The following is a 25,132-nucleotide window of genomic DNA, read 5'->3' as shown; positions in this document are numbered from 1 at the left end:
CCAGCTACGTTCCCGGCGAGAGGCGGAGTACAGTCTTGGACGGTGTCCATTTTCTGTACACCCTTCTGCAAGGGTGTACAGAAAATGGATGGATGGATAGATATATACACACTCATATGTGTGTGTGTGTGTGCTGATTATTTGTCAAACTGCAATATGACTTAAAATTATATAAATTAGTTTATTATTATAGTTTAATTTCATACCATTAGTAAATTATTTCTTTCTCAGCAATAATGTAAGAAAACATATCTTAGAGAGGAATATTAAGATTTTTCCTTTTTGTTATCAAAGAACATATATTGAGAGGTAAGCAATAAACTACACATTCTAATGGTTATTGTCATGGTAAAAAAAATAAGATTTTTCTTTTCTGTCTATATTTATTAGGACAAAGACCCAATAAACAGCTAGATTTCACCAAAGCAGTAAGAAGATAGAAGACCAAAATTGAGCTAAATAAAAGTAAAATTTCCGCTGAATACTCTGCAAAAACGTCTAAATCACTTCTTGGTCACTGATCACTGGTCAATCTCAGTGTTGTAAACACTGACTCTTTTCATTTGAGGAGCTAGAAAGTCCTTTATGGGCAGAAAAATCCCCCCATATTTATTAGCGTGTATTTTGTCAAACAAACTGTGAGCAGTCATCGGTTTTTGAAGATTCAGGCAGAAGCCAACAAACACTTTGGCGACACCTTCTGGTGAAATTGTGAAGTTACGGTGCGTGGTGACGTCACGGCGCGTTGCGCAGTCTCCCTGGCAGCAGCTGAGGCCGTTTTGTCGAAGATGGCGGACTCGCTGTCGACAGGTCTGGTAGAGGAGAAGGAAAAAGAGAAGGAGGACAGGGAGAGAGCCACTAAGGCCGTTAACGCGGACCAGAATAAAAAGAAAGACGGACTTACTGACACGCGGGGGTTTCATGATAAAAATGGCGGCGCTAGAGGCCAAAAAGGCAACCTGTCAGGTGAGAGTCAGCCTTGTTTCTACAATTTCACTATACAAACAGGCTACTGGAGCTGTTGTTTCTATTTGTCAACAAGCATTTACACGCATATTTGCTCCTTGCATTACAGCAAAGACCTTTAGCTCGCAGTTTAACTAAATTTCAGTGACGTGGGGCTGTGCAGCAGTGCCTAGTCAGATGCAGCAGTTGTGTTTACAACACTGAGATTGACCAAAACAACACAAAGACATATCCGGTGGCGATGCACCCAAGTATTATGTATTTTATCACAGCGGTTACTGGTAACAAATTGATGTAGACGTACAGGACAGGCTTCTTGCGTCTTCGTTTAGCTGGACGTAGATACATTGCGCAGGCGCATTAGCAAGCTTTTGCACATAAGCGTGTTTATGTGCAAAGTTAGTTTTTTATTAATTACAGCAAATCTTATCAAGGAGTAATGATCAGTGTTCTTGCCTATGAATTTCGTCTGTCCAAAATCGGAGTGAACGTGCCTGTTCCCTTCGTTTGTGCTGCATTCCTTACATTACACCTCGTAATTCTGTGACAGGCGTTGCCTTGTCTGTGTGGCTTTTTTCTCAGGTTTCTTTACAAGGTCCAAAAACTACAGCGTGCATTCTCTACAGAATTGAGTTCGTGAATGCACACAATGAATTGAAATATCATATATATACTGTATATATATATATATATATATATATATATATATATATATATATATATATATATATATATATATATATATGATAGCTGAATTAAAAAAGAAGCATTTTCATATTATGTAGAATTATTGCACAGATAATTACATACTTTAAGTGACTAGATCTGTTCATTTTGATTTTTACAATATTTAATATTTTGGGAAATCAGAGTATTACACAAAACTAATTATTTATATACATATATATATATATATATATATATATATATATATATATATATATATATATATATATATATGTGTGTGTGTGTGTGTGTGTGTGATTCAGAAACCAATCTTTCTATTCAAACGGTCTAGAGATTATGTTTAAGTTATGTAACTGAAAATGGGAAAATATGGTGTAAACAAATGTAACATTAATTTCAAACAATGCTGTAAGGTTCCGCTCTGTATCAAATTCCATCAGTTTATATTTAAACAAAAATAGGTTGGGGGAAAAAAATTCTGTAACGTAAATGAGCAGTATTTAAGTTAGTTTAACTGCTTGGCTTTTTCTTAACTAAATATAAAACAAGAATTATTCAAAATATAATGTTTTACTTCAAAATCTAATGATTTACTGAAAACTAAGCAGGCTAAAATCAGTTTTTGAGCATTTTGAAATGTTTCCGAATTCCTAGGCCTATGAATTGCAATTCTTATAATCGAATTTTTTTTTTTCTTTCTGCACCTCCACTCCAGATCATAAAACATATTTGGTTTTGTGACCTGGAGCTGTCACCCTTGTTGTCACAAAAAGGGGAAAAAGCTCCACTAGCAGCAGGAAGAATCACAGCCATGACAAAACTTTGAAGCAGAGTTTGGAGGAGACTGAAAGTCTGAGCTTCAAGAGCTGCCAAACACAGATATGTCCAGGATATGGGAGTTGTCACCTTCCTTTTGTTAATCTACTCCTTAACTAGATCAGATGAATGTAAATTTAGCATTTAATTTAGAAATTGATGTTCATATATTATCAGAAGAAGGTCAAATCTCATCTAGACAGCTCATGGTGGCTTCTGAAGAAGACCCGATGAAGGAATTTATTTAATTTCTAATGTCCATTTTTCTTCCTTTAATTATTTATGTGTCTGTGCGATTACTTCCAGATCTGTCTCTGGTCAGATTCATAACCACTGAGCTAACCAGAGGCTACTTTTTGGAACACAATGAGGCCAAATACACGGAGCGCAGAGAGAGGGTCTACACCTGCCTCCGCATCCCCAAGGAGTTGGAGAAGGTAAACACACGAGCGCCAGAGAAATCCATCATCGATCACTCCCACCAGAGTTAAACACACACGTTTACATGTCCGTCTGTCGGCTCTCCCTGCAGCTGATGACTTTCGGCTTCTTCCTCTGTCTGGATACTTTTCTGTACGTGTTCACCCTGCTGCCGCTCCGAGTGATTCTGGCCCTTTTACGACTCCTGACTGTGCCATGCTGCGGCCTCGGGTAATCTGCACTAATAGCTATGGGGAGTGAGACAGGTTGAAGCCAAACTCAATGGGTAACTAAGCAGGTACTAAAGTGAAACCAGATATAGATGTTTAAAGAGGCGTTAAATCACATTTTTCCTTAGCTTCTCATCATGTTCTAATGTTGTCCCCTGAACAACATTAGAATGATTCTTTCATGCTTTTTGGAGAAGTCCTTTAATCTCCATGGCTACCATTCAGCTGTGCAGATCTCCTGGGGGGACTGAGCTCCGCCTTCAAGGACCCAGTTGCAGGAAGCTTCCAAGCCTCTCCCTGACAGAGCAGCCCTCTCCTGCAATGCCCCCCTCTCAGCTCCTATAGACTAGCAAGCAGCAATTAGCAAACATCTGGTGGAACTGTGCTTCTGTTGAGCTCATACAAACTACGTGTTTGTGAAACGCTGGTAAAAATGTTGTTTAAAGGTTAATAGAGGAGCCATGTTGTGATGACTTCTTGGACGCAGAGTTTCAGAAAGAGCAGGAATCTTTAAAGAGACAGAGGCCCAATTTCAAGGCATTAAATTACAAAGTCAAATTTCTTTTAAGTCATATTTAATATATATTTTGCTTTTTTTTTTGCCAACTGAAGGCAACATAGTGACCCTACTTGATTGTGCTGTAAAATGGCACTTTGTGCCTAGAAAACACATAATACTGCCCCTTTAAGCAAAATAAATAAGACAGAAGATTAAGCGATGCTGTAAGTTTGAAATATGTTATTATTATACATCTGCAGTTATATAATTTGCAGATGATTTTAAATACAGATTTATTGAAACTTTTCCACATATTGTCTTGTCACAACTCAATGACTGGACGTCAACATTCCTGGTCTAGCACATAAAATGCCATTCAAATACGTTTAAGTTTGCAGGGATAACATGAGCATGTGTGGAAAAACTCCAGCACTCCAGAAACTTTTGCAAGGCAGAATCATTTATAGTTACTAAGGGATTCCTTTACATTATAAGTTTTTAGGAAAGTATGTAATTGTCTGTGAAACTGACTTTTTTTCTATATTTTATCTGTTTGATTAAATCTAGTATCTATACGATTCATACAATTTGATAGTTGTAAGTAAAAACCCATTGAAATTGTGGGAATGTTTTGCTGTGGCGATGATGGTTTTAACCCCCAGAGGGCAGCAGATTTCTACACGACTCATTCAGTTTGATTGGATAATAGTAAGCAGCATTTTGTGGCTCTTGTGTTTTGGATTTTAGCTTGGATGTTTCCCATCGTGTGACATTCTGTTCCTCGTAATGTTTTCTGGGCTCCAGCGGCTCCCGTTTGCTGCAGCCTGCCCAGGTGTGCGACGTCCTGAAGGGCTTCATCATGGTGCTGTGCTACTCCATGATGAGCTACGTGGATTACTCCATGATGTACCATCTGATCCGGGGACAGTCCGTCATCAAACTCTACATCATCTACAACATGTTGGAGGTAGAGTCACATGGTTGTCTCTGGGTTCTGGCTTTGTCAGCTGATTTCACATCCACCCACTGATTTGCCGTCGGTGCTTTCCTCCAGGTTGCCGATCGCCTCTTCTCGTCGTTTGGCCAAGACATCCTGGATGCTCTGTACTGGACCGCCACCGAGCCCAAGGAGAAGAAGAGAGCACACATAGGAGTGATTCCTCACTTCCTCATGGCTGTGCTCTACGTCTGTATCCTCACTGGGACCGACCTCTGAGAGTCCAAAACACTGAGATGAAAACAGACTTAATGATAGTAATATTTGCCAGACTGCACTCCATCTGGATTATTAAAAATAACAATCTTTATGTTTTTGTTTATGGACTAGTTGTCCGAAAGACGGTTTGAGTGGAACAGCTTAGAAACACACACCAACAGCTTAGAAACACACACCAGCCTTTCATTTCTGAATGCAGTGGAACATAGCTGGAGGTTTTCAGTTTGTATTATTGAAGCCAAATGATCATGTTCTCATTCTTTATTCTGATCTGAATGGAGCATTTCCATCTGTTTTACACCATTTAAGGGTTTATACAGTCTGGAAAACCAGAACACTCCATGTGTCATAGTTAATCTGAGTATGATTGGAAAAGGATAACAAATATGGAAACATTTATTTCCCATATTCCTTCCTTTGTTCCTTCCTTCCTTTCTTTCTTTCCTTCTTTTTTCCTTTGTTCTCTCTTTCTTTTTAACCCTTTCCTTCCTTACTTACTTCCTTTCTTTCCTTCTTCCTTCCATCCTTCCTTTCTTCCTTCCTTTCCTTCTTTTTCCTTTGTTCTCTCTTTGTTTTTAACCCTTTCCTTCCTTCCTTACTTCCTTTCTTTCTTTCCTTTCTTCCTTCCTTCCCTCCTTCCTTCCTTCTTTATTAGTATCCATCCATCCATCTATCCACCCATTCATTCATTCATTCATTCATTCATTCATTCATTCATTCATTCATTCAAAGTAAACATTTGTATTTAGAATAAGCGTTACTGATGGGACTCATCTTGTATTTTACCTCAAACCTGTTTTCCTCAGCTTTTACTGATCTAGTCCTTCATGCCATTCTCATCATGGTTCAGGCTACTACACTGAATGTAGCCTTCAACTCCCATAACAAGTCTCTGCTCACCATAATGATGTCAAACAATGTGAGTGTAATTGTTTTCAATATTTACTCTTAAAAACTCAGCAGAACCACTGAAGCTCTGATTTTGTTTCCCCAGTTTGTGGAAATCAAAGGAAGCGTGTTTAAGAAGTTTGAAAAGAACAACCTGTTCCAGATGTCCAACAGCGGTAAGTCGGAAGCCGTCGGAGCCTCCGCACTAAAATCACACGTTTGGGATATTTTTATCCTCCCCTCTTTAACCTGATTTAATCCAAGGTAAATTTCTGAGATCGCTCTGAGCGGCAGTGGGCAGAAAGTAGGTTAATCCAGGATTGATTTGTTTTGTTTCCCACAGACATAAAGGAGAGGTTCACCAACTACATCCTTCTGCTCATTGTCTGTCTGAGAAACATGGAGCAGTTTTCATGGAATCCTGGTAACTAATACCAGCTCAGAATGCACGTAGCATGACACGACTCCCAGCGCAGATCCGTTTTCCTTCTGCTTTAGCCCTTAACACAAACTTCTTTTCTCATCAGCCTACGTATCTGAATAATTATATTGATTTCAGCTTCCTGTGTTTGTTTTAGACCACTTCTGGGTCCTGTTCCCAGACGTAGTCATGGTGATCACATCAGAAGTGGCAGTGGACGTTGTCAAGCACGCCTTCATCACCAAATTTAATGACATCAGTGCTGACGTGAGTCCCCTAATGTCTCTTTAACAGGTTATTTACACTCACTGATAAAAACGTTTAAATCAGATTTAAATCAGAGATGGGTTTGAAAATGATTTGATCCTCAGGGAGCTGGTATGTTTAGAAACGGCACTAGAGAGTGGAGTGACAGCGTTACAGGCACTTTCTGGAGCGTCTGTCAGTTGTCAGAGGATTGGCTGTCATATAATTGTGTAATTTGACATTCCAGAAATAAACTTGCTCAATAGAAACATGACAATTTTGAAAATAAAAACAAATTTTTCAATTAAAAAGTCTTGGCACTAGGATGAGGTGGTTTTTTTTTGGCCATATCAGAATTGGTTTATTTTGCAAAAGTTAAATGGAAACACGTTTTTAGCATCACACGTCACATAGCCAACAACCGGATACTGCCACCGGCGCAACCCGTGAAGAAAAAGATTTTTTTTTAATGACTTATCACGAGAACAAACTTATTCACATGTGATTTTAATTCCGTTTATTTAGTTACGTTGTGTTTTTTCGACATTGGCGGAAAATGTACAAAGTTTACTCACGTTTGAAATGGAAACGCAGCTGGTGTTGCAGTTATGCAACAAAAACCAAATCATTTTGTTTTCAGCCGCATGTCATCCACCTCTTAACACAACCCCTCTGATGAACTTTCACCCCACTCTGCATGTCAAACTGTTGTGTGATTGGTCAGAATTTTGTTCACGTCTGTTCACTCAGAAAAGTTAGATAACAATGTCGTGCAATGTGCATCTCACTGTCTATCTGCTGCTTCTGTTTGACCAAAACACTCAGCTTCTCACCAACGCCTTCCGTTCTTTTGTTTCTGATAACATGAAAAATAAAATGGGATGTCCAAAATGAGGGATGTCCCGATAGGGTTCTTTTTTTTGCCACAGAGTCCTTTGATTTAGCATATGTGTGGTTCCATATCAACCCAAGCATAGCTCCAGCACGTTTGATCAGCTGTATGCGCTGTACAATGGCTGCTGGAAAACAAAAGTGTTTTGTCGTTGTTGATTTACCATCCAGAAACCACTTGCTGCATTCTTGTTGCTGGTTGTAAAATGTTGTGAGGTGTATTTTATCACTCAGATGTTTCTTTATCCCAAACTCCAAAAACTCAACCTGACCTGGATCATTTTTGTCTTTGTGTTTCTTCTCCTCTTCCACCTTCCGTAAATGTTCTGTTTCCTCTCTCTCTCACTCATGCATATTTCAGTCTGAAACAGGATCTGCCTGCAGCTGAGCCGCCTTCTCTCCATTCATTTCAACGTTGGTGGCTTTAACACCTCTTTCCTTCCTCCTGTTAAAGGAGGAATTTACTTGATTATTTCACACTGTTAAAGCCAACCACACTTTTTTTTTGCAAGAAACATCTCTTTCCCATCACTTTTTAGACACACATACCTTCTGTCGGCTGCTTTAGCTGAGCATTTGGTTATTTATGGGTTCCTTGACTGAGAGCTATCAATTCTCTCTGTTTGTGTTCCCAGGTGTACGGAGAATACAGAGCCAGCCTCGCCTTCGACCTCGTCAGCAGCCGACAGAAAAATGTGAGTGAAACAACTTGGATTAGCAGCTGTCTTTACACCGAATACTGTATCAAGTATTTCTCATATTGTAGGAATCATTTCGGATCGTACTGTATTTGTGGAGAGGTGGCATAATAACGGACCTCTCAGTATTAGTTGGGGAGCAAAAGGTGAATTGGGGGTGGTGCAAAAAATTCTTGCTTTTCTGTAGAGTTTCAATATTTCACAGCTAGTTATATTGATGGTATGATTCCCAGTGATTCCAGTTTTTTGCAATTATTTTTATTGCCACTTTAATGGACTCATTACATACAGAAACTGTGTACTTTTAGTTGGTAAGAGTTATTGAAGAAATAAGCGCATTTGATCAAGTTTAGATGTATAAAATAACTTAAATTCCAGTCAGAGGTCACGCTAGGCTTTTTCATCTTCAGTCATTTTGACCGACAGGGTCAACAAAATCCCCTCATATTCTGTATTTGCTTCCCAGTTTTTAAAATGATAGTAATGACATATTAAAATGCATAAAATTTTACTCGGCTTAATTAATATTCAACAGCCTCGCAAAGGGACGATACTCTAAATGTGCACAGCCTACGTATACGCAGCCAAAAAAGACAAAGACGACTTTTCTTTCCACTTTTATAAACCACCAAGAATACCAACAGGGGCAAAATGATGTTTTACAACAAAACACCTACAGCTGGAACTGCTTAGGACGTTTGTTCTACAAAGTGCTGTTTGAGGGGCGACTGAATACAAACACACCACACCTTTCAGATTTTTACTGGTGAAAACTTAGAAAGACATTTATCGATTTCTTTCTCTTTCATAATGAAGCACTGCATGGTTCTGGTTCATCATATAATTTTCCATAAAATGCACAGACATTTGTGGTTATATTTTAACAAATGAGGGCAAAACTTGTACTATAAAACTATTGTAATCCTGGTAGGAACAACTTTAAAAATCTGCATTACCGTTTGAACCTGTAGTTTATGAATATTAAACACAATTGCATGTTTAAGATTGAATTTTTATATTTTTTCTCACATTTCTGTCCAACAGAACAAAGTTAGATTTGTCTTTGGAGTCAGAAGTTAAATGAGGCTTTTTTTGTTCTGAAAATGTTTGCAGGCTTACACCGACTACAGCGACTCCGTATCCAGAAGAATGGGCTTCATTCCGCTTCCTTTAGCTCTGCTGGTCCGTCATTAGATGCTTACACATAAACATAGAGCACCATATTACATTTCTAAAGTGTTGCATGGTTCCAGCTGTTTTTTTTTCTGTTTCTGTTTTCAGCTGATCAGAGTGGTGACGAGCTCAGTGAAGATCCAGGGTTCGCTCTCCTTCATGTGTGTGCTGCTGTTCTACTTGGGGTAAATATGAAATGCAACGTTGTCGCTTGTTATGCTTTCGCACGTTTGCGTTGTACTCTCATATTTTTTTTGGTCGTTGCGAGCAGGATGATCACGCTGAAGGTGCTCAACAGCATCGTTCTCCTTGGAACATCCTGCATGTTTGTCAAAGAGGCCAAGATGGAGGAAAAGCTGTTTGACCCGCCCCCGTCTGTCGCCTCCAGCCGTGCTAACTCCAGAGCCAACCGCAGCAAAAGCACTCACACCGCAGCGCCGCAAGGTCAGACTGCTGCTCTCTGGGTTATACAGCAGCACATGCAATTAAAAGGGCAGTGTTATGTGAAATGGACTTTTTTTGAGCTTTGCGCCATGTTATGTTATTCCCCCATCATAAACATACCGTACTTGGAGTGTTGCCTTGATTCTTTCATGCCTGTTTGAGAAATCCTTTAGTCTCCCATGGCAACAATTCAGCTGTGCAAAACAAAGAGACAGAAGCCCAATTTCAAGGTGTTAAATTACAAACTGAATTTTTGTTTAAGACATATTTGATATGCACGTATATATAATTTATATCAAAAGTTAACATAGTTACTTGATTTTGTTATAAAATTATACTGTCGCTGGAAAACATATAATACTGCCCCTTTAAAATTTCTGATTATTTTTATTAACTTAAAAAAGTAGAGTGTCAAATAAGAAAATGATTCATTCTAATTTATTTTGATGGGCCTGTTAGACTCACCAGTATTTGTACCAAAAGTTGTTTATTTTCTTACTTTCTCCACTTAGATGTACTGATGTTGAAGAGGTTTTGTGTCGTGCGAGAGCACGCTGCTGCTGCAAAACCTGAATTCTTTCAAGGGTTTTCTTTACACGTCTTTGTCTACGTTGAGATATTTGATACCTGACAGCTACCAAAGGAATTTCACATTGTGAACATTTCTCTACCGCTAAACTCTTAAACACTTCCTCATCCGCAGAGCCCACGTCAGACAGCGCAGGAGCATCACTGATACCGGGCGTTTCTCCACCCACAGAGAAACCAGAGGGCACCTCCTCCGCCATCCCAAAGAGCGACTCGGACACGTTCCTGACGACGCCAGACGAGGACGACGAGGACAAAATTCTAAACAATGACATGAGACTGGAAGGAGACGGACTCAAACACAGAACGCCCAAGAAAGACTTGCTGGAGATAGACCGATTCACCATCTGCGGAAACCGGATAGACTGACCGTCGAAGGGAACCCCAGTCCCTGTCCAGGGATCTGACGAGGGTCACGGAGCGCGCTCAGACCCGACTCGCACTTATGCACCTGACTCTGAGTATTTATTTATTTATTACTGGCAAAAACCAGCCAAGGCATCAGGCTGTTACATCAGACGTTTCCAGATGGGTGCTGCAAGAACACCAGGAAACAACCAAACAGAGAATAAAACCACTGAAAGGAAACCCAGTCTGGATTGTTGGAGCATTGCAGCTGGACTGTGAGGTTGTGTGTGTTTCAAAAGCACAATTATTCCCTGAACAAAAAGTTTTTTTTGTTTTTTTTTAATAGAACAAAAGTTGTCAGATGTCGACTTTTTATTTAAAAGAAACTCTGACAAGTTTAACTCTTTAAAGTATGTTTTTTTTTTATTGAAAATGTTGGATGTTTTTTCTAAATTTGAAGCCTTCAGCTGCGCATGAAGGCATTCTGCAGACACTGGCGCCAACACGTTCAGAAGGAGAGACGCAAACAAGCATCCGAAATCATCGGCTTCATTTTTCTGGGGAGTTTTAGTGTGAAATCGTCTGTGTGGGTCTTCTCTTTCTTTTAATATCACTGGGAGGACTGTGTGAAGGCGTGTGAAGATGCAGGTGATTTTTTAATATTTATTTTAAGGGGAGATTTCAGTTTCCAAAGTCGTGTAACTATGGTAGCAACATCGTCCTTGAGCATGTTGGAGACGTTGATCTTATCCTTAAATTCGCGACTGAAATTCCTGCTAAAAGAAATTAATAACTTTGGTTTGGGAGCGTTTCAGCTGTTCAAACCAGCGTGGAGTTCACTGTCTGCTGTCGCTCGCCGGCTCTGATTTGTGAAGACTTGTCCTGTAAATCAGCTGTTTGTGAACCAGTTGACCCAAATTGCTGTGAAATCTGCTGTTAATCAGTTGATTACGTGAAGTCGCCGCAGGTTTCCTCTCATTTACCGCCATCAGCTCCTATGTTCAGCAAACAGACGAACACGCAGCTGAAATCTGACCATTTTAATACCAGTGACATTAAAACAGGTCTTCCTTATTAGTTTTCTTTAACTTACACTGCATTGATAAACCATGTATAGCCTTTAACTTTTTTAAATTTGCCATGTCAGACTTGGATTTTCGGGGGGATTTTATGCGGTAGACAAACATAATTGTGAAGTAACAGGGAAAAAATAAGGTTTTTAAAGGGACAGTGTTGTTTAAAATCAATTTTTTTGCCTTCCTGAAGGCGGAGTTTCAGAAAGAGCAGGCGTTTCTTAAAGAGACAGAGGCCCAATTTCAAGGCATTAAATTACAAAGACAAATTTATTTCAAGTCATATTTGAATACAAACAGATTTTTTAGAACAACTGAACCGAGTTACTCAGTTGTGCCACTTTTTGCCTGGAAAATACATAGTACTGTCCCTTTAACATTTTTTGCTCTACACAAAATGGAAAAGTGTGACTTGCGTTTGTCTTCAGCCCCACTGAGTTAAAACCTTTCTGGAACCTTCTTCTACAGTTATGGCTGCACCTCTTTTCTCCATCAGATTTTCTCATCTGCACACCGCAAGTTTTGGCCGCTAATGTTTGCAAATTAGTTTAAATGTATTCAGACTGGATGGAGAAACTCCGAACAATCCAATTTGTAGTCCTGCCACAGATTCACAATTGACATTAGTGTTTTTTGCAACATATTTTTATCTGTACCTCACTGTGATGCTGCCTTCAAACTTCAAAAATACATATAAGTTCTGCAATAATTTCAAAATTAGTTGCTCTTTTCCTTCCGCTTTACAATTATGCTGTTGGTCTGATACATTAAATCCCAAATAAAACACACGTAAGTATGTGGCTGCAGTGTGACTAAAGGTGGTTTTGAAGTATTAATTAATTTTGGATGACAGTGCATTTATATATTTCAAAGAATTTTTTTTTTAACAGCAGAACATTACTAACTGAGAAGTGAGGATGATGAGAGGTAGAAATAATCTGAATTAATCCAAGTCAACACAGACCAGCAGAAATCTGAGGAGAAACTTTCCAAACATTAAAACAAGTGTGACAGGTCATCTGTGATTAGTGGACCAAAGGGTGACAGACAAGTGATCAATTTCAATAGATTATACATTTGATAGGATATTAGATTTTTTTGCCATAATTTATTTTTGACCCCTAAAACATCTTTTTTTCTGCCAAAATAACTTTTGGCAAAAAAATAAAAGAAAAAGACACATTATTTCAGGAAGATGACGATCTAGAATATTCACTGAACTCTGATCCAGAACCTCACAGCATTCTGGGAGATGTAGGGAGAGGAAAAGCGTTAGCTGCTCAACCTGACACAGTGAGCTAGGCTCCAGCAGCTAAGCAAGGCTGGTGGTGTCAACTAACTCACTCACGCTTTGGTTACCTAGCAACAACTTGCTGATTAACTTGCACAGCAACAGTTTCAGATTTCTCCATCGTACTTAAAAATAAAAAAACCAACAGCGTGGAGGAAATACTAGATAAATCAGGAAAAGGTCACACCAGCAGCTTGGCAGTTTCTCAGACATATTAAAAAAAAAAGTCCATCAATAATTATCGATATCAACAATTGTTGATATTGGCTGATATAAAACACGTATGTTGTGAAAGGGTTTTTAGGCATGTTGTGCAGCCCTGGCTTACAGGCCTTGTTTCTCCGTGTGTGAATCTGACATGCTGAGGTTTAAGTCTTGTATCTTTTATGATGGAAGGAAAATAAACTGAGTTTGTTTTGCAGCCGTTTCTGCTGTGATGTGAGTGAAAGCAGGGGAGGACTCACTGCAGTGAAAGGACTCACTGCAGTGAAAGGACTCACTGCGCTCTCTGTTAGCAGTGGAAACACAGCGGCCCACTGTCTGCCTGCGCAGACTCTGAAGGCTCTCTGTCATCACATACTTACACTCACATTGGCCTTTTCTTTTCTTCCCTTCTTCTTCTTCCTTTCAGTTTCACGAGACGTCAAAGACTTGGATTATCATTAGCGAGTTGACCGTCATATTTCACAGTGACATCTAACCGGTGAAGCTACAGGTCCAGTTTTTTTGTGGGAAGAAATAAGCGTCAAGTTTCCCCCAGAATTATCAGTCTGTAAATAAGCCCAGGCAGGTAAAATGTCTGGGTTTCCCCTTGCTGTTTCTCACAAGCTTGTGTTTCTTACGCAGACAGCAGCTCTGTAAGGAAAGGTAAAAGTTCTCGTTGCAGTATTTTATTTTATTTTTCCAAAGTTATCCAAACCCTGTTTTGCAGAGACGTGGTGGTTCAGATACATGTATCATATTGTGCAGATGGTTTGAGCCTCCCCTTGTTTTTATATTTGGTCTCAAGCAGACTAACTGTTTTTTGTAACAATCTGCTCTGATGGTGAGGAGCACAATACTGTGAGTGCTCTGCCATACTTAATAAAAAAAAAAATTTGTGCAAGTCTTTACTTGACTTCAGATTGCTCTGAATTTGTCGTGGTGTTTTATTTGTGCATGTATTGACACTGCATGGTAGACATGAGCTATCCCTACAGCCTCCATGCACTGAGATTTGTCTGAATATTTTAATGTTTCTTTATGTACAGCAGTTGGGTGACAAAATCCTTTCCTGCTTGCAGACATAAGAATCTGTCCAAAACCACAGAGAAATCGGCACAGCTGACTGTACTCTTTCCAGAACATTAGATTGTAAATCTTATTATAATCTTAAAAAGTAAGCTTTAAACAGCTTGTAGAGCAAAAGAGGCACAACGTACCAAATAATCACACTCAAAGCAATTTCCTGCAACATTAACATGTAGGCTTTAGAAATATTTGTTGAAAAATAATCTTAACGTGTGGAACAGCGGTTCAGTCTTTTTTTTTTCTCCAATAAGAAAAATATAAGAAAATGAGTCATTGCTAGCTAACTTGTTTCTTCTTATTTGCTTTGAGTAACTTTTTTTCCTGAGGAAATCATTTGAAAATGTATGTTTTTCTATTTTGCTCAAGTTATCTTTAATGCTAAATGTTTAGCTCTACATGACCAAGCGGACGCTCCGGGTCACGCGCCGTAGATGCGCTCATCGAATTTTCCAGCGCGCACGAGCTCAGTTGAGCCCTCTCTCTCCGTGCACGTGAGATTAGGCTGCTCTGAGCTCGCGGTCCGGTGAACGCGAGGACACCGGCAGGCAGAGTGAGAACCCCACACACCGCGGCAGGATGTCCGTGATGAGTCCGTGGAGGAGAACCACCAGAGCCTAACGGCTGCTTCCTCACCGACCGACCGCTGGATGTTAAAGGTGTTTCCGGTCCTGCGGGAGGAACAGGTGTCAGCTGCTCTCTCCATCCCGACTGGGACAGCAGGTTGTCCACTGGGTCTCTGGTCTTCTGGTGCTTTTTTTTTGCTTCTTCGTCGTCTCTGAGCCATGTTGTGGACACGGTGGCTCGTCCTGCTGCTCTGGTGCGGGGCCACCAGCGCAGAGCAGCAGGCGGAAGAGAGGGAAGGCCAGCGGGAGGAGGTCAGGGCCGACCCCCGCAGGCAGCGCTCCCCTCCGCCGGTGGAGCCGTTGGACTTTGGGTTTGTTCCCGCAGCGGTTTATGATACCCACGCTTACTACGAGCCGGGGACCATAGGAATCCTTTTCCACATGGTCCACGCGTTTCTGTACGTGGTTCAACCAAACTCTTTCCCCAAAGGTGAGATTAAAAATATTATCACACCATCTGCTCCTCCATTCTCACAGTCAAGGCTGACTTCTTCTTATTAATAGACTTTATTCGGGTATAATGAATAAACACACAGCAGCTTTATTATTAGATGTAATAGACTTTTAAAAAATATATAGATTTTTTCTGGTTTAATTTTTCACCACAAAGTTATCAGTGCAAAAAAGAGAGAGAAAAGAAAGAAAGAAAGAGAAAAAAGTATTTATACACGAAAAATAACAACAGAACTAAAATCTCTGACATAATAAAGTGAGGGATTTAAACTGAAGGGCCATCGCCAAACTGAGTGTTATACTGTTAAGGTGGTAATGAAGTAAAACTTGACCGGTAAGTTATAAATCCGACTAGTTTCCTGTGGAGGCATTTGTATTAAAGCACGGGGGAAAAGTACAGAGTGTGGAGGGCAAAAAATGCCACAATTTAATAACACACCTTTTTTTGAAAAATATTTAGATATGCCATAATTTATTTTTTTATAGATTTTTATGAATGTATCACTCATGATTTTTATCTATCAAAATGTATAGATGTGGAAAGTATTGTAGAACTAAAAGTTCTACTAAAACTAACTAAATAAAGACATGTCTGTCATGTACATGTAATTTCAATGAATGAATGAATAAGTAATTAATACACAAATTCCTGTGGTGTACTGAGGCATGAAAAAATAATTATTAAATAATAATAAGACACTGTGGCTCTTTGTTCATATCCTTAACAAGTGACTAATTAGCCTGAATTGCAAACCCATAATCATGAAACAATATGGGTTTGCAATTCAATTGTAAAATAGCTACATTTCTCATTTTCTAAATGACTTATTTTAGTAATTTATTTATATTTCTTATCAATTGTAGTTATGGGACATCTAGGTAGTAGTATGGTTATTTATTTACTCTTTTAATTGTGACACTTTGGAACCTCCGTACATGTAAAGTTTATGGTAGGGTACATATGGAACTGAATTGTTAAAAGATTATTTACGTTAGTTACTTCATGGTTTCCATACTCATGTCCAAATTAGAGGGTTTTTTTAGTGGCATATTTGCTGCAGTAAATTGATAATATCTGAACATTAGGATTTGTGATAATAGGAGCTGGTGTAGCTGTTATGTAAGTCATTCATCCATTTTATCCTGGAACCATATAATGGTATGATGGGTCCTTGGAAGACCCTAAGCTGCGTAATGTATGCTGTGAGCAGATTGTCCTGGTAAAAAATTATTTTTTAAAAAGTTGTTAAAACATATGGCCAACCTCACTCTCAAAGACCATTGTGATATGTAAAAGAGCAGAGTCCAAAAATGAGGAGAGTCCAAAAACAAACTGCTGTGACAGGATGTATTTGCACAGTAAACAGATCTTCCACTGCCAGGTCAGTTTAAAAGTCACCGCTCACATGTGGTAAAATACAATGTGAAATTACAAAAATAAATTTGCTTAATGGAAGCACGTCTCAAACAAATTTTTGCGGTAGGATGAGGTGGTTTTTCAGTCAAAATAGACGTATTTTGCAAAGGAAACACTTTTTTCACATCGTACGAGTCACGTGATCAACAGGCGGATGTTACTACCGGCGGAAACGACAAACAAGAAGGAAGCAGTAGGAGGATGATAGTTTGTTTGTTTGTTGTTGTTTTTTTTTCAGACAATTTGCAGCTGGCTCCTCCAGCTCTCACAGCATCACACAGTTCATAAAAAGTTTTGTCATTCCAACATTTTGAAGCCATAACTCTTCTGTAAAATCAGAGAATATAATTTCCCTAAAACGTAGCCGCTCCCAGAAATGAGGGGTTTGTCACTCAAACGTCTCCTCTGATGGCTGATAGATGATGAGTGCTGATGCCAAGGCTGAATTATGTATAGGCCTGTTGCAATAAACAATTATTCAGTTCATCGCATGATAAATTAAAACTAGCTCAATCATTTCCATTTGATGATTTATTGTTTTTCTCTTTTCCAAAAACTGGATGACAAAAGTTTTCAATCCGGTGCTTTGGTCTCAACAAGCCCCGTTGCTGAAGGACAATTTTGTTTACAAAGACTTAATAATTCATTTTATTTGTTGTTTTGCTTGTTTTGTTTATTTATTTTGGGATATGTAAGATGTCTTCCAGTTACAGTTTTAAATGTTCATTAGAATTCAGAGTCTATTGATCTTTGCGAAGGTGTTCTTGCATTATTACTATGCCATTACTAGAAAATGGTTTCAGTATTATTATTTATCGTAATAACCTCTGGGACAATTTATTGTCCCACAAAATTAGTTTTTGTGACAGACCTAAATCATGTAGCTGCCATGATTATTAATGGCTTTTAACATGAACAAACTTATTCACGTGTGATTTTTATTGAATTTCTTATTTAATGAAAAACTCCCCAGCTGGGAAATTATGTTTTTTCAACCTCAGTAGAATTTACATTTGCCCTGGTAACACAGCTGCTATCACAGTCCATAAGTGAACTTTCCCTGGTTTGACTGGTGATCGGGTTTCAGACCTGTCGGCCTTTCTCTCTGCGTCGGCCCGCTTCAGAGTTCTAACAATTGAACCCAGTTTGTTTTGTGCGTAAAACTACGAGAGGTCACGTTGGAGGATGGCACAGAGCAATTGGATTGAAGGTTTTAAGTTGCTGCCATTTTGGTTTCCAGTGTTATAGACGCTGGCTCGGTAAGCAATTAGCAAAATCAGTGCTTAGAGGAGGCTTTCTCTGTCACCTGCATCACCACGTAATACCTTAATCCACTGGGCCATATGCTGCCACTGCTGTGGACTCTCCAGTGTGACTCACCGTCCCCCGAACGCACAGGTACACAGACCACCTGGCGGGGCACGTCAACGCCCGCATTACATATCAGAAGCATGTAAAGTCATGGCGAACGCACACGGGCGGACTCTGAGGTGTTGGGAGCTGCTTAAGGAGCGCGGCAGATCAGTCTCACCTGTTTGCTACCTGAACCGCCAGGCTCTCTGAGCCATTAACAAGTAAACAAGCTCACCTGTAACACAAGCAGGAACATATTATTAGGAGCTAGAAGCTATTGGTGTGTGTCAGCAAATCAGGGAAACAAAGGATGAGGACTAGGGGTGGACGATACGGACTTCAAGTCTTAGCAGGATATTTTGTGGTAGTATTGTGATAAAAATAAAAGTGACCATAATAACTATTTATTACTTATTTTTAGGTGTCTGTGGCTGTGACTGGGTGACAGCAATCATAGCCCAACACACACTTGAAAAACATTCCTATTTGCAACATGCATCTTTAGGACAGCATAAAGAAGTGTCATTTTTTAGCACTAAACTGCACACAGTAAGAGCATTTAATCATATTTTCATATTTATTGACACTCAATGAACAAACAGTGGAGAAAGTTACAGATTCAAAACTTCCAGTGTCTAGCGATTTGATTCCAATTTTTGGGTCACGATTTGAATCAGAAACCATTTTTAATTCAGAAACCAATTTTTCTATTTAAATGCTCTGAAGATTCTATTGAAATTATGTGACTGACAAGAGGAAAATACTGTGTGAACAAATAGAAAATTTGTTTTAAACAGTTCTATAAGGCTCCATACGGTGTCAAATTCCTTCAGTTTATATTTACACAAGGAGTTTGTGTATAAAATGCTGGAACTTAAATTACAAGTCTGAACATTTCCAAGTGCCGGGTCAATAAACGAGAACAAAACCAGCGAAAAGCCAGAGAAAAACTTCCTTCTCAAATATTGCTCAAGATTATGTTAACAATATCAATGCGTATGAAGTCGAAATGTGGACATGAAACACTAATTAGGTTTAAAAGACGGTGTAAGAACAATGTCAAGTCCACTTGTTCTATTAGACCAAAACAGGAGAAGCATGTTTTAGTCAAGAGAAAAACTTCAGAAATTCTAAATTATTTTTAGCTCAAGACTTTTAATCTTTGGAAACAGAACTGTGACGTCATGCAGCTGCAGCTTCTCTGTTTGTGCTGCTGATTCCAACTCTCACCCAGATAATCAAGTTGCAAAAAAATTTAAAAAAGCCTCTCAGTTTAACCTGTTTGATTCAGAGTTGGGGCTTAAACCTTGAGTTCATATCCTGACATATAAAGTAATGCTTAATGTGTCTCGGTCAACTAGAAAGTGAGCCTTCATTACTGAGATGAGGCCCCACAAAGACGGCAAAATCTGTGTTAAAGGTGGACTTTGGTCCTGCGTGGGTATAGACACTCAGCAGTCAGTCAGCCAGCTTGCCTTGGGGTTAAAAGGTCACAGCTCTTTTCTGCATGAAACAGCCAATATTTTCCAGTAAAAACACAGTGTAAATATGCTGTTCAGCATCAGGGTGATTCACTGCATGTCTGTCATGTAACAAAGCATGAGCTAGTTCATTTGAATGCATTCATGTAGAAAGCCGCCACCTGGTTGGTTACCTCTGCATGTTGGCTTCCTGCTAATCCAGTTGCAGATCTTAGAGGTTATCAGATTAGGTAGATGTATGCTAATTGCTACAAAATGGTGGGGATAACATGAAATGTGATCTCCAAACCAGAAGCAGATTAGAAATAGGTCTTTTTTATGAGGGTCCAAATGTGCCAAAAATATATGTTCATACTAGGGGTGAGGGATATTACTAAAAGATAATATCACGATATATTTTTTTAAAAAGCTAGAATAATTATGTCACAAACGATATTCCTCATTTTCTTTTTTTTAAATTTTATTTATTTATGTTTTTGGGATTTGGCCAAACAAATATGTAACTTCAAAACAGTATATATATATATATATATATATATATATAGAGAGAGAGAGAGAGAGAGAGAGAGAGAGAGAGAGAGAGATATGATATACAGATATGAACAAAATCACTCTTTTAGACAAATCATTTTCATCATTTGATATTGCATTATTGATTTTTTTCACCATGGTCAACATATGAACGAGTTTTACCGTAAACCAGACAATACTACAGACCTCTAGTGCATATGTTGTTTCACGTTGTCCTCCTCATGTTGTCCTACTAATGTTCAAACTTTGTTTCCTTTTTTTTTCTTTTTTTTTGGAGGCAAAAAATGTGACTCTTGAAAATTTGTAATTGAAAGAATGATTTCAGAATGTTTCCTTGCATAAGTCAGCATCACTACAGGTTAGGATTTTAAATATGAAAAGTGAGAAATTCAAAATGTACACTAATTTGGTTTTAATGCCTTGAAGTAGCTCAGGGATGCTGTAGGCCAGTAGTGCCCAGAGTCGGTCCTCGAGGGCCGGGATCCTGCATGTTTTAGATCTCTTCCTGGTGGTGGGCACAAGTAAAGTGATGAGCACTATCTTGTCTTGCAATACTCTACTGCGAAAACCAGTGGTTCCCATGGAAATATAGGACGAAAAATGAGAAACTGGCCATTGAAAAGTTGTTCAAGTTGATCAAATAAGCTCACCAACCCTGACTGTTTTATTCTAAAATACTGTAGAAATTATCCAAAAAAAGTTACATGCTTCTTCTGCCTGTCCATCCATCCATCTGTCCGTCCATCCATCCATCCATCCATCCATCCATCCATCCATCCATCCAGACCTCTGTCAGTATGGATAGATTTACTATCTATGAATTTATCTGCCATTAATTTACAGTGAACTTTAGTATTTAGCCAAGAACCAATAACTGTGGAAAATTGTGTAATCAGGTTTTGATATGAAATGTGGAACAGAGATGGTCTCTACTACTCACACAGGAAGTGAGTTATGGGTGCATTTGTTTCGCCATCCCACAGGAATAGCTTAAAACAAAGTCAAACTGATGTTAAGAGCAATGAAAGGCAGGTCAGTCCAAAACCAAGAAAAAGAAGCATGCTAGGAGTTCTTCAAAAATATTCTCCTTGTTTCACACCTAAATATAAAATAAATCTTTGCTAAGGTTTATTTTACCATGAGGAGGCATTTCAGCCTCTTTCTCTTAGAGGCGAATCGGTTTCTTATCTCTTAGATGCACACAGGCTGGATTAGGGGATTAGCATCCACTGGGCTAATGCTAACAGTGGGCTGATACACCACTGTTACAGATGGCACAATGACACACACACACACACATGGCTGGGCACACAGAAAGTGGGTCATATGCTGGTGTTTGTCCGTTTCACTTAATTACTGTGATTAGTTGTGGACATGTTGTTTATCAGGAAGAACTTAAAAAGTTGACAAAGTCTACTGTTCAAACTTGTTCAACAAAGTGGAAGACTTCTTATATAATGAGCTTGTTTGCCTCTTTGTTGCTGATACATTCAGTTTTTGGTCTTTTGGAATTTCATCTGCATTTAAAGTCAATGAATTAGTTATTTCTGAATAAGCAACCAGGAATACCTCTCCAAAATATGACTTTGGTAAAAGTCCAAGTCACTGACTGAAATGTTACTTGAGTTAAAGTCTTAAAGTATCTGAAACTTCTTGTACTTAAGTATGGAAATTACTGTAAAAATGGATGTACTCAAGTAATGTAATGAAAAGTACAAGTAAAAAGTAAAACAAGGCAAATGCAGTTTGAATGACATTTTTTATATTTTGGTAAACTTGTCAAATACACTTAAAATAATGTACTCAACCAAGTGCAGGCAAAATTAAACCTGCTAATAGATATACCTGCAGGCATCATTTAGTTAAGAAAATTAGGTGCTTTACCTATAGCACAAGGTTAACTTAACCTGCTTTACAACTGAACCAGCTTCTTAGTAAACCCTCCAGGACAGAAAATACAAAGTTTTTGTAAGCCTTAAGTTTTCCCTTCAAGTAAGGTCAGTGCTGAAAATGAGAAAAATAAATAGTACAGAAAATGCGGCCAACATGAAGAAAAAGATCTGTTACCATTACTCTACTTCACAAATCAGTGAATCAGTCAATCCTACAGTCAGTAGGTGGTGCACACAACTGGTCATTATGCAAAAGAAAAAAAGAATTGGGAGGGAAATGCAGCTTATTGGCATCTGTAAACCTGGTTTTGAACTTGCATGCCTTTCCTATATTAGTTAAATTTAGTCTAAATTGCTATCGCTATGGCTTCTGTCCCCCCTTGAACAGAGGAGTCTAGGTAGCCTGCTACAGTCAACATTAGGCCTGAGCTAAATACACCACGTGTGGAACTGAAACAATGCCAAACAAAGTTCATTTATGCTAAAGATTTCACAATACAATAGTGCCTAGTGACCAAGCTATAGTTACTGAAACAGGAGGATTATAACCATTTCATAAGAAGTTACCTCGATGTGTTTCTTCAAGTTGGACGGGGAGTTTTTGTAAGATAGAATTTCCACATCTTCGGGCAGGAATAACATAAACTTCATGCGGTACGACGAATCTTTAACACCCACGAAAGAGTATATTGTGTTTAAATAAGGCTATGGGCTCTCATCACCAGCTGGTGGTTCCCCTGGAGCCGTGTCCGACGTAGTTGCAGTCGTTGTGGTCTCCGTCTCCTCCTCCATGTGGCTGCTGCTGATTGCGAGACTTGCTTTGTGTTTAATGGGAGAAGCGAAACAGGTGTATCTTATTGGTGGTGATGAACAAGCCCAGGCTAGTAGGCTACTGACTTTGTTCGGTAGCCTTCTTGCTACTTGCTAATCAGTAGGTGGGGTCAAAACACTTGCGTTTCTCTCTCTCGCTTTTTTGTAACGAGTAACTAAACCACACTTTGAAAATGTATCGGAGTAAAAGTACGCAAATAAGTTCGGAAATATAGTGAAGTAAAAGTGAAAGTCATCAAAAATGTTCATACTCGAGGAAAGTATGAAGTACTCCAAAATATACTTAAGTAAAGTAGTGAAGTATTTTTACTTCATTACTATACAACACTGGTAAGCATTTAGTGACAGTAGCAAGGAACTATTTCCTGATCATTGTCAAGCTTAGTTGTGCAGTTAAACTAACAGAAAACATAACATTACAGGGGTAAAATAAGAGGAAACAATGGAGACTTGTAATTAAGACCGTAATTATATATTTTCCAGTTAGTAATAATCAAACGCAACTCATAACATGTGGGGTTTTAGCCATGATTTAAGGGAGCTCAGTGCTTCAGCTGTTTTGCAGTTTTCTGGAAGTTTGTTCCAGATTTGTGGTGCATAGAAGCTGAATGCTGCTTCTGATTGGTTTGGTTCTGCTTCTGATGCAGAACAGAACCAGAACCAGAAGACTCGAGAGGTGTGGAAGGTTGATACAACAGCAGCTCTTTAACGTATTGTGGTGCTAAACCGTTCAGTGATTCATAAACTAACAGCAGTGTTTTAAAGTCTGTTCTCTGAGCTACAGGGAGCCAGTGGAAGGACTTTAGAATTATTATCATGAAAACCATCCAGAAATGCCTGCCTCAGGATGAGCAGCCATCTGCTGGGGATGCAGAGTGTAGGAGAAAAAGAAAAACAGCAGCACTAGTTTATCTGTACTTTTTATAGGAAAGAGAAAACAAAAATAGTCAGGGTTGATGGCTGCAGTCACTCCATCAAAGAACAAGAGCACCAGAGCTCTGGGCCAGCAATACCTTTTATTAGAAAGAAGAGCAAATAAAATGGACAAAATTAAAGACAGCAACAGCTCTAACATTAAGCCAATAAAAGAAACATCGAGCCAAGGCATTTCTGATTATAAAAAAGGTGTTAGTAAATGGCAGATCGAGTTAATGGCAGTAAAAGATAATGGCTCTGTCCACAGAAGGGACAAACACACAGGACTGCAAGTAGTTTGTTTGAAAAACGGGAACAAATAATATACATGGGAGATTTGGTCTCCAAATGTAAACATTTAGAACCGAGGCAGCTAAATACAGAACCACTGGGCCAGCGATGCTTTCTGTAATGATTGAAAACCAGGAGTATGCTTTGTGCTCGATCCAGCATGAAAGAAAAAGCCCGAGATAAGTACTGAGCCAGTGGTATTTTCTGTCAGGAAAAATATGGAAAAATGCAGATATTTTTGTGCTAATAGTGGAGAAACAACTTACCGTTCCAGGAAAACTGTTTGCGTTTATCAGTGGCCATGCTAACTAGCATTAGCATTCATGGCTATGTAGTGGTGAACCAGCTGCAGTATGGCAGAGAACAAGTGGGAAGGGGTGAGCATGAGAGTGATTGGCAGCACTAAGACCCTCCGCCTGGCTCTGATTGGTTGCTACTGGGAGCCCTGGGAAGAGGCAGAGGAGCCTTGTGACATAATTTATCAGTATGTCATGACATAATGTTAAATTTAACAAATATGTCAATAACATTTTTTTTTTAATAAAAGTTACACGAAGCACCTTTAACTTACTACTGGTCTTTAACTTCATTCTGCTGGAGCTACAATACAGGAAAAACCAGTTGGATAATTTACCCATAGACTATGAACGATGTTTAGCTGTTAATTCATTGAAGCGTGTTTTCAGAACCAGTTTTTGTTGCTACGTGAAGCAGAGCGATGTTACTGCAGTTTACATATGGACGCTGAGGTTGCATCAGGCTTCGTCCACACCTCCCAGTAATCTCTCCAAGCGGGTCAGAGTGGAGGATTGTGTTGTGCCTATTTTTACACTTTGCCGTAAGAAGGTTTTAGGTTCTGATTTACATATTAAAGCTGTCTGCGCTTTTAATTACAAGATAACGCTGGATATTGGTAAAGTGATGGAATACGGCAGCCATAAAGAAGGGTAGCGGCCAGATTTTGTGTGAAAACCTGCAGAAAACGGTTGCTCTGCGGTCGGCACACGGGTTACTGCTTCGTTCCAGGTCTGATTCTGGTGGTTGTTTGTTCCTTTCTTCTCCCCTCCGTTACAGTAGTTACCTCTTATAAGGGGTCACTGAAATAAGCTGTCTAAGCTTTACTGCCCTCAGTGGCTTACGCTAGCTAAGCAGCTGAGCAA

At 39.1% G+C, this 25,132-nt stretch overlaps 2 protein-coding genes across 6 annotated transcripts in view; both read left to right on the top strand.

Annotated features, from left to right (window-relative positions):
- The first annotated feature begins 741 nt into the window (after positions 1–741).
- On the top strand, positions 742–14,017 carry tapt1b (transmembrane anterior posterior transformation 1b). The gene is made up of 14 exons (XM_032563514.1): positions 742–966; positions 2,776–2,906; positions 3,002–3,120; positions 4,423–4,585; positions 4,673–4,808; positions 5,656–5,753; positions 5,829–5,898; positions 6,066–6,146; positions 6,301–6,410; positions 7,916–7,975; positions 9,092–9,160; positions 9,260–9,336; positions 9,423–9,595; positions 10,299–14,017. The coding sequence occupies exons 1-14, from the start codon at positions 789–791 to the stop codon at positions 10,550–10,552; spliced, it is 1,719 nt and encodes a 572-aa protein (XP_032419405.1). The 5' UTR covers positions 742–788; the 3' UTR covers positions 10,553–14,017.
- Positions 14,018–14,647: 630 nt separating this feature from the next.
- prom1b (prominin 1 b) overlaps positions 14,648–25,132 on the top strand; it is a 34,704-nt gene continuing 24,219 nt past the window's right edge. For 3 of the 5 annotated variants that reach the window (XR_004339451.1, XR_004339452.1, XR_004339450.1), the window contains exon 1: positions 14,649–15,238. Coding sequence is in view for 1 of the 5 variants with exons in the window: in XM_032564126.1 (XP_032420017.1) it covers positions 14,968–15,238 (271 nt within the window). In the remaining 4 variants the exon portion in view is untranslated. Of the gene's footprint in view, positions 15,239–25,132 lie in introns of all 5 variants that reach the window. The other 2 variants (XM_032564126.1, XR_004339453.1) reach the window with 2 other exon arrangements.

The sequence above is a fragment of the Xiphophorus hellerii genome, chromosome 5 (assembly GCF_003331165.1).
Source record: "Xiphophorus hellerii strain 12219 chromosome 5, Xiphophorus_hellerii-4.1, whole genome shotgun sequence".
NCBI classification, from domain to species: domain Eukaryota; kingdom Metazoa; phylum Chordata; class Actinopteri; order Cyprinodontiformes; family Poeciliidae; genus Xiphophorus; species Xiphophorus hellerii.
Note: the sequence above shows the minus strand (reverse complement) of the source record. Positions and strands in the feature narration are given on the sequence as shown.

Excerpts from the sequence above, each read along its gene's own strand:
- tapt1b (XM_032563514.1), top strand. The coding sequence starts at position 789 with ATGGCGGACTCGCTGTCGACAGGTCTGGTAGAGGAGAAGGAAAAAGAG. Across the intron at positions 2,907-3,001 it reads TCCCCAAGGAGTTGGAGAAG|CTGATGACTTTCGGCTTCTT; the intron begins GTAAACACACGA and ends CTCTCCCTGCAG. Across the intron at positions 6,411-7,915 it reads TTAATGACATCAGTGCTGAC|GTGTACGGAGAATACAGAGC; the intron begins GTGAGTCCCCTA and ends TTGTGTTCCCAG.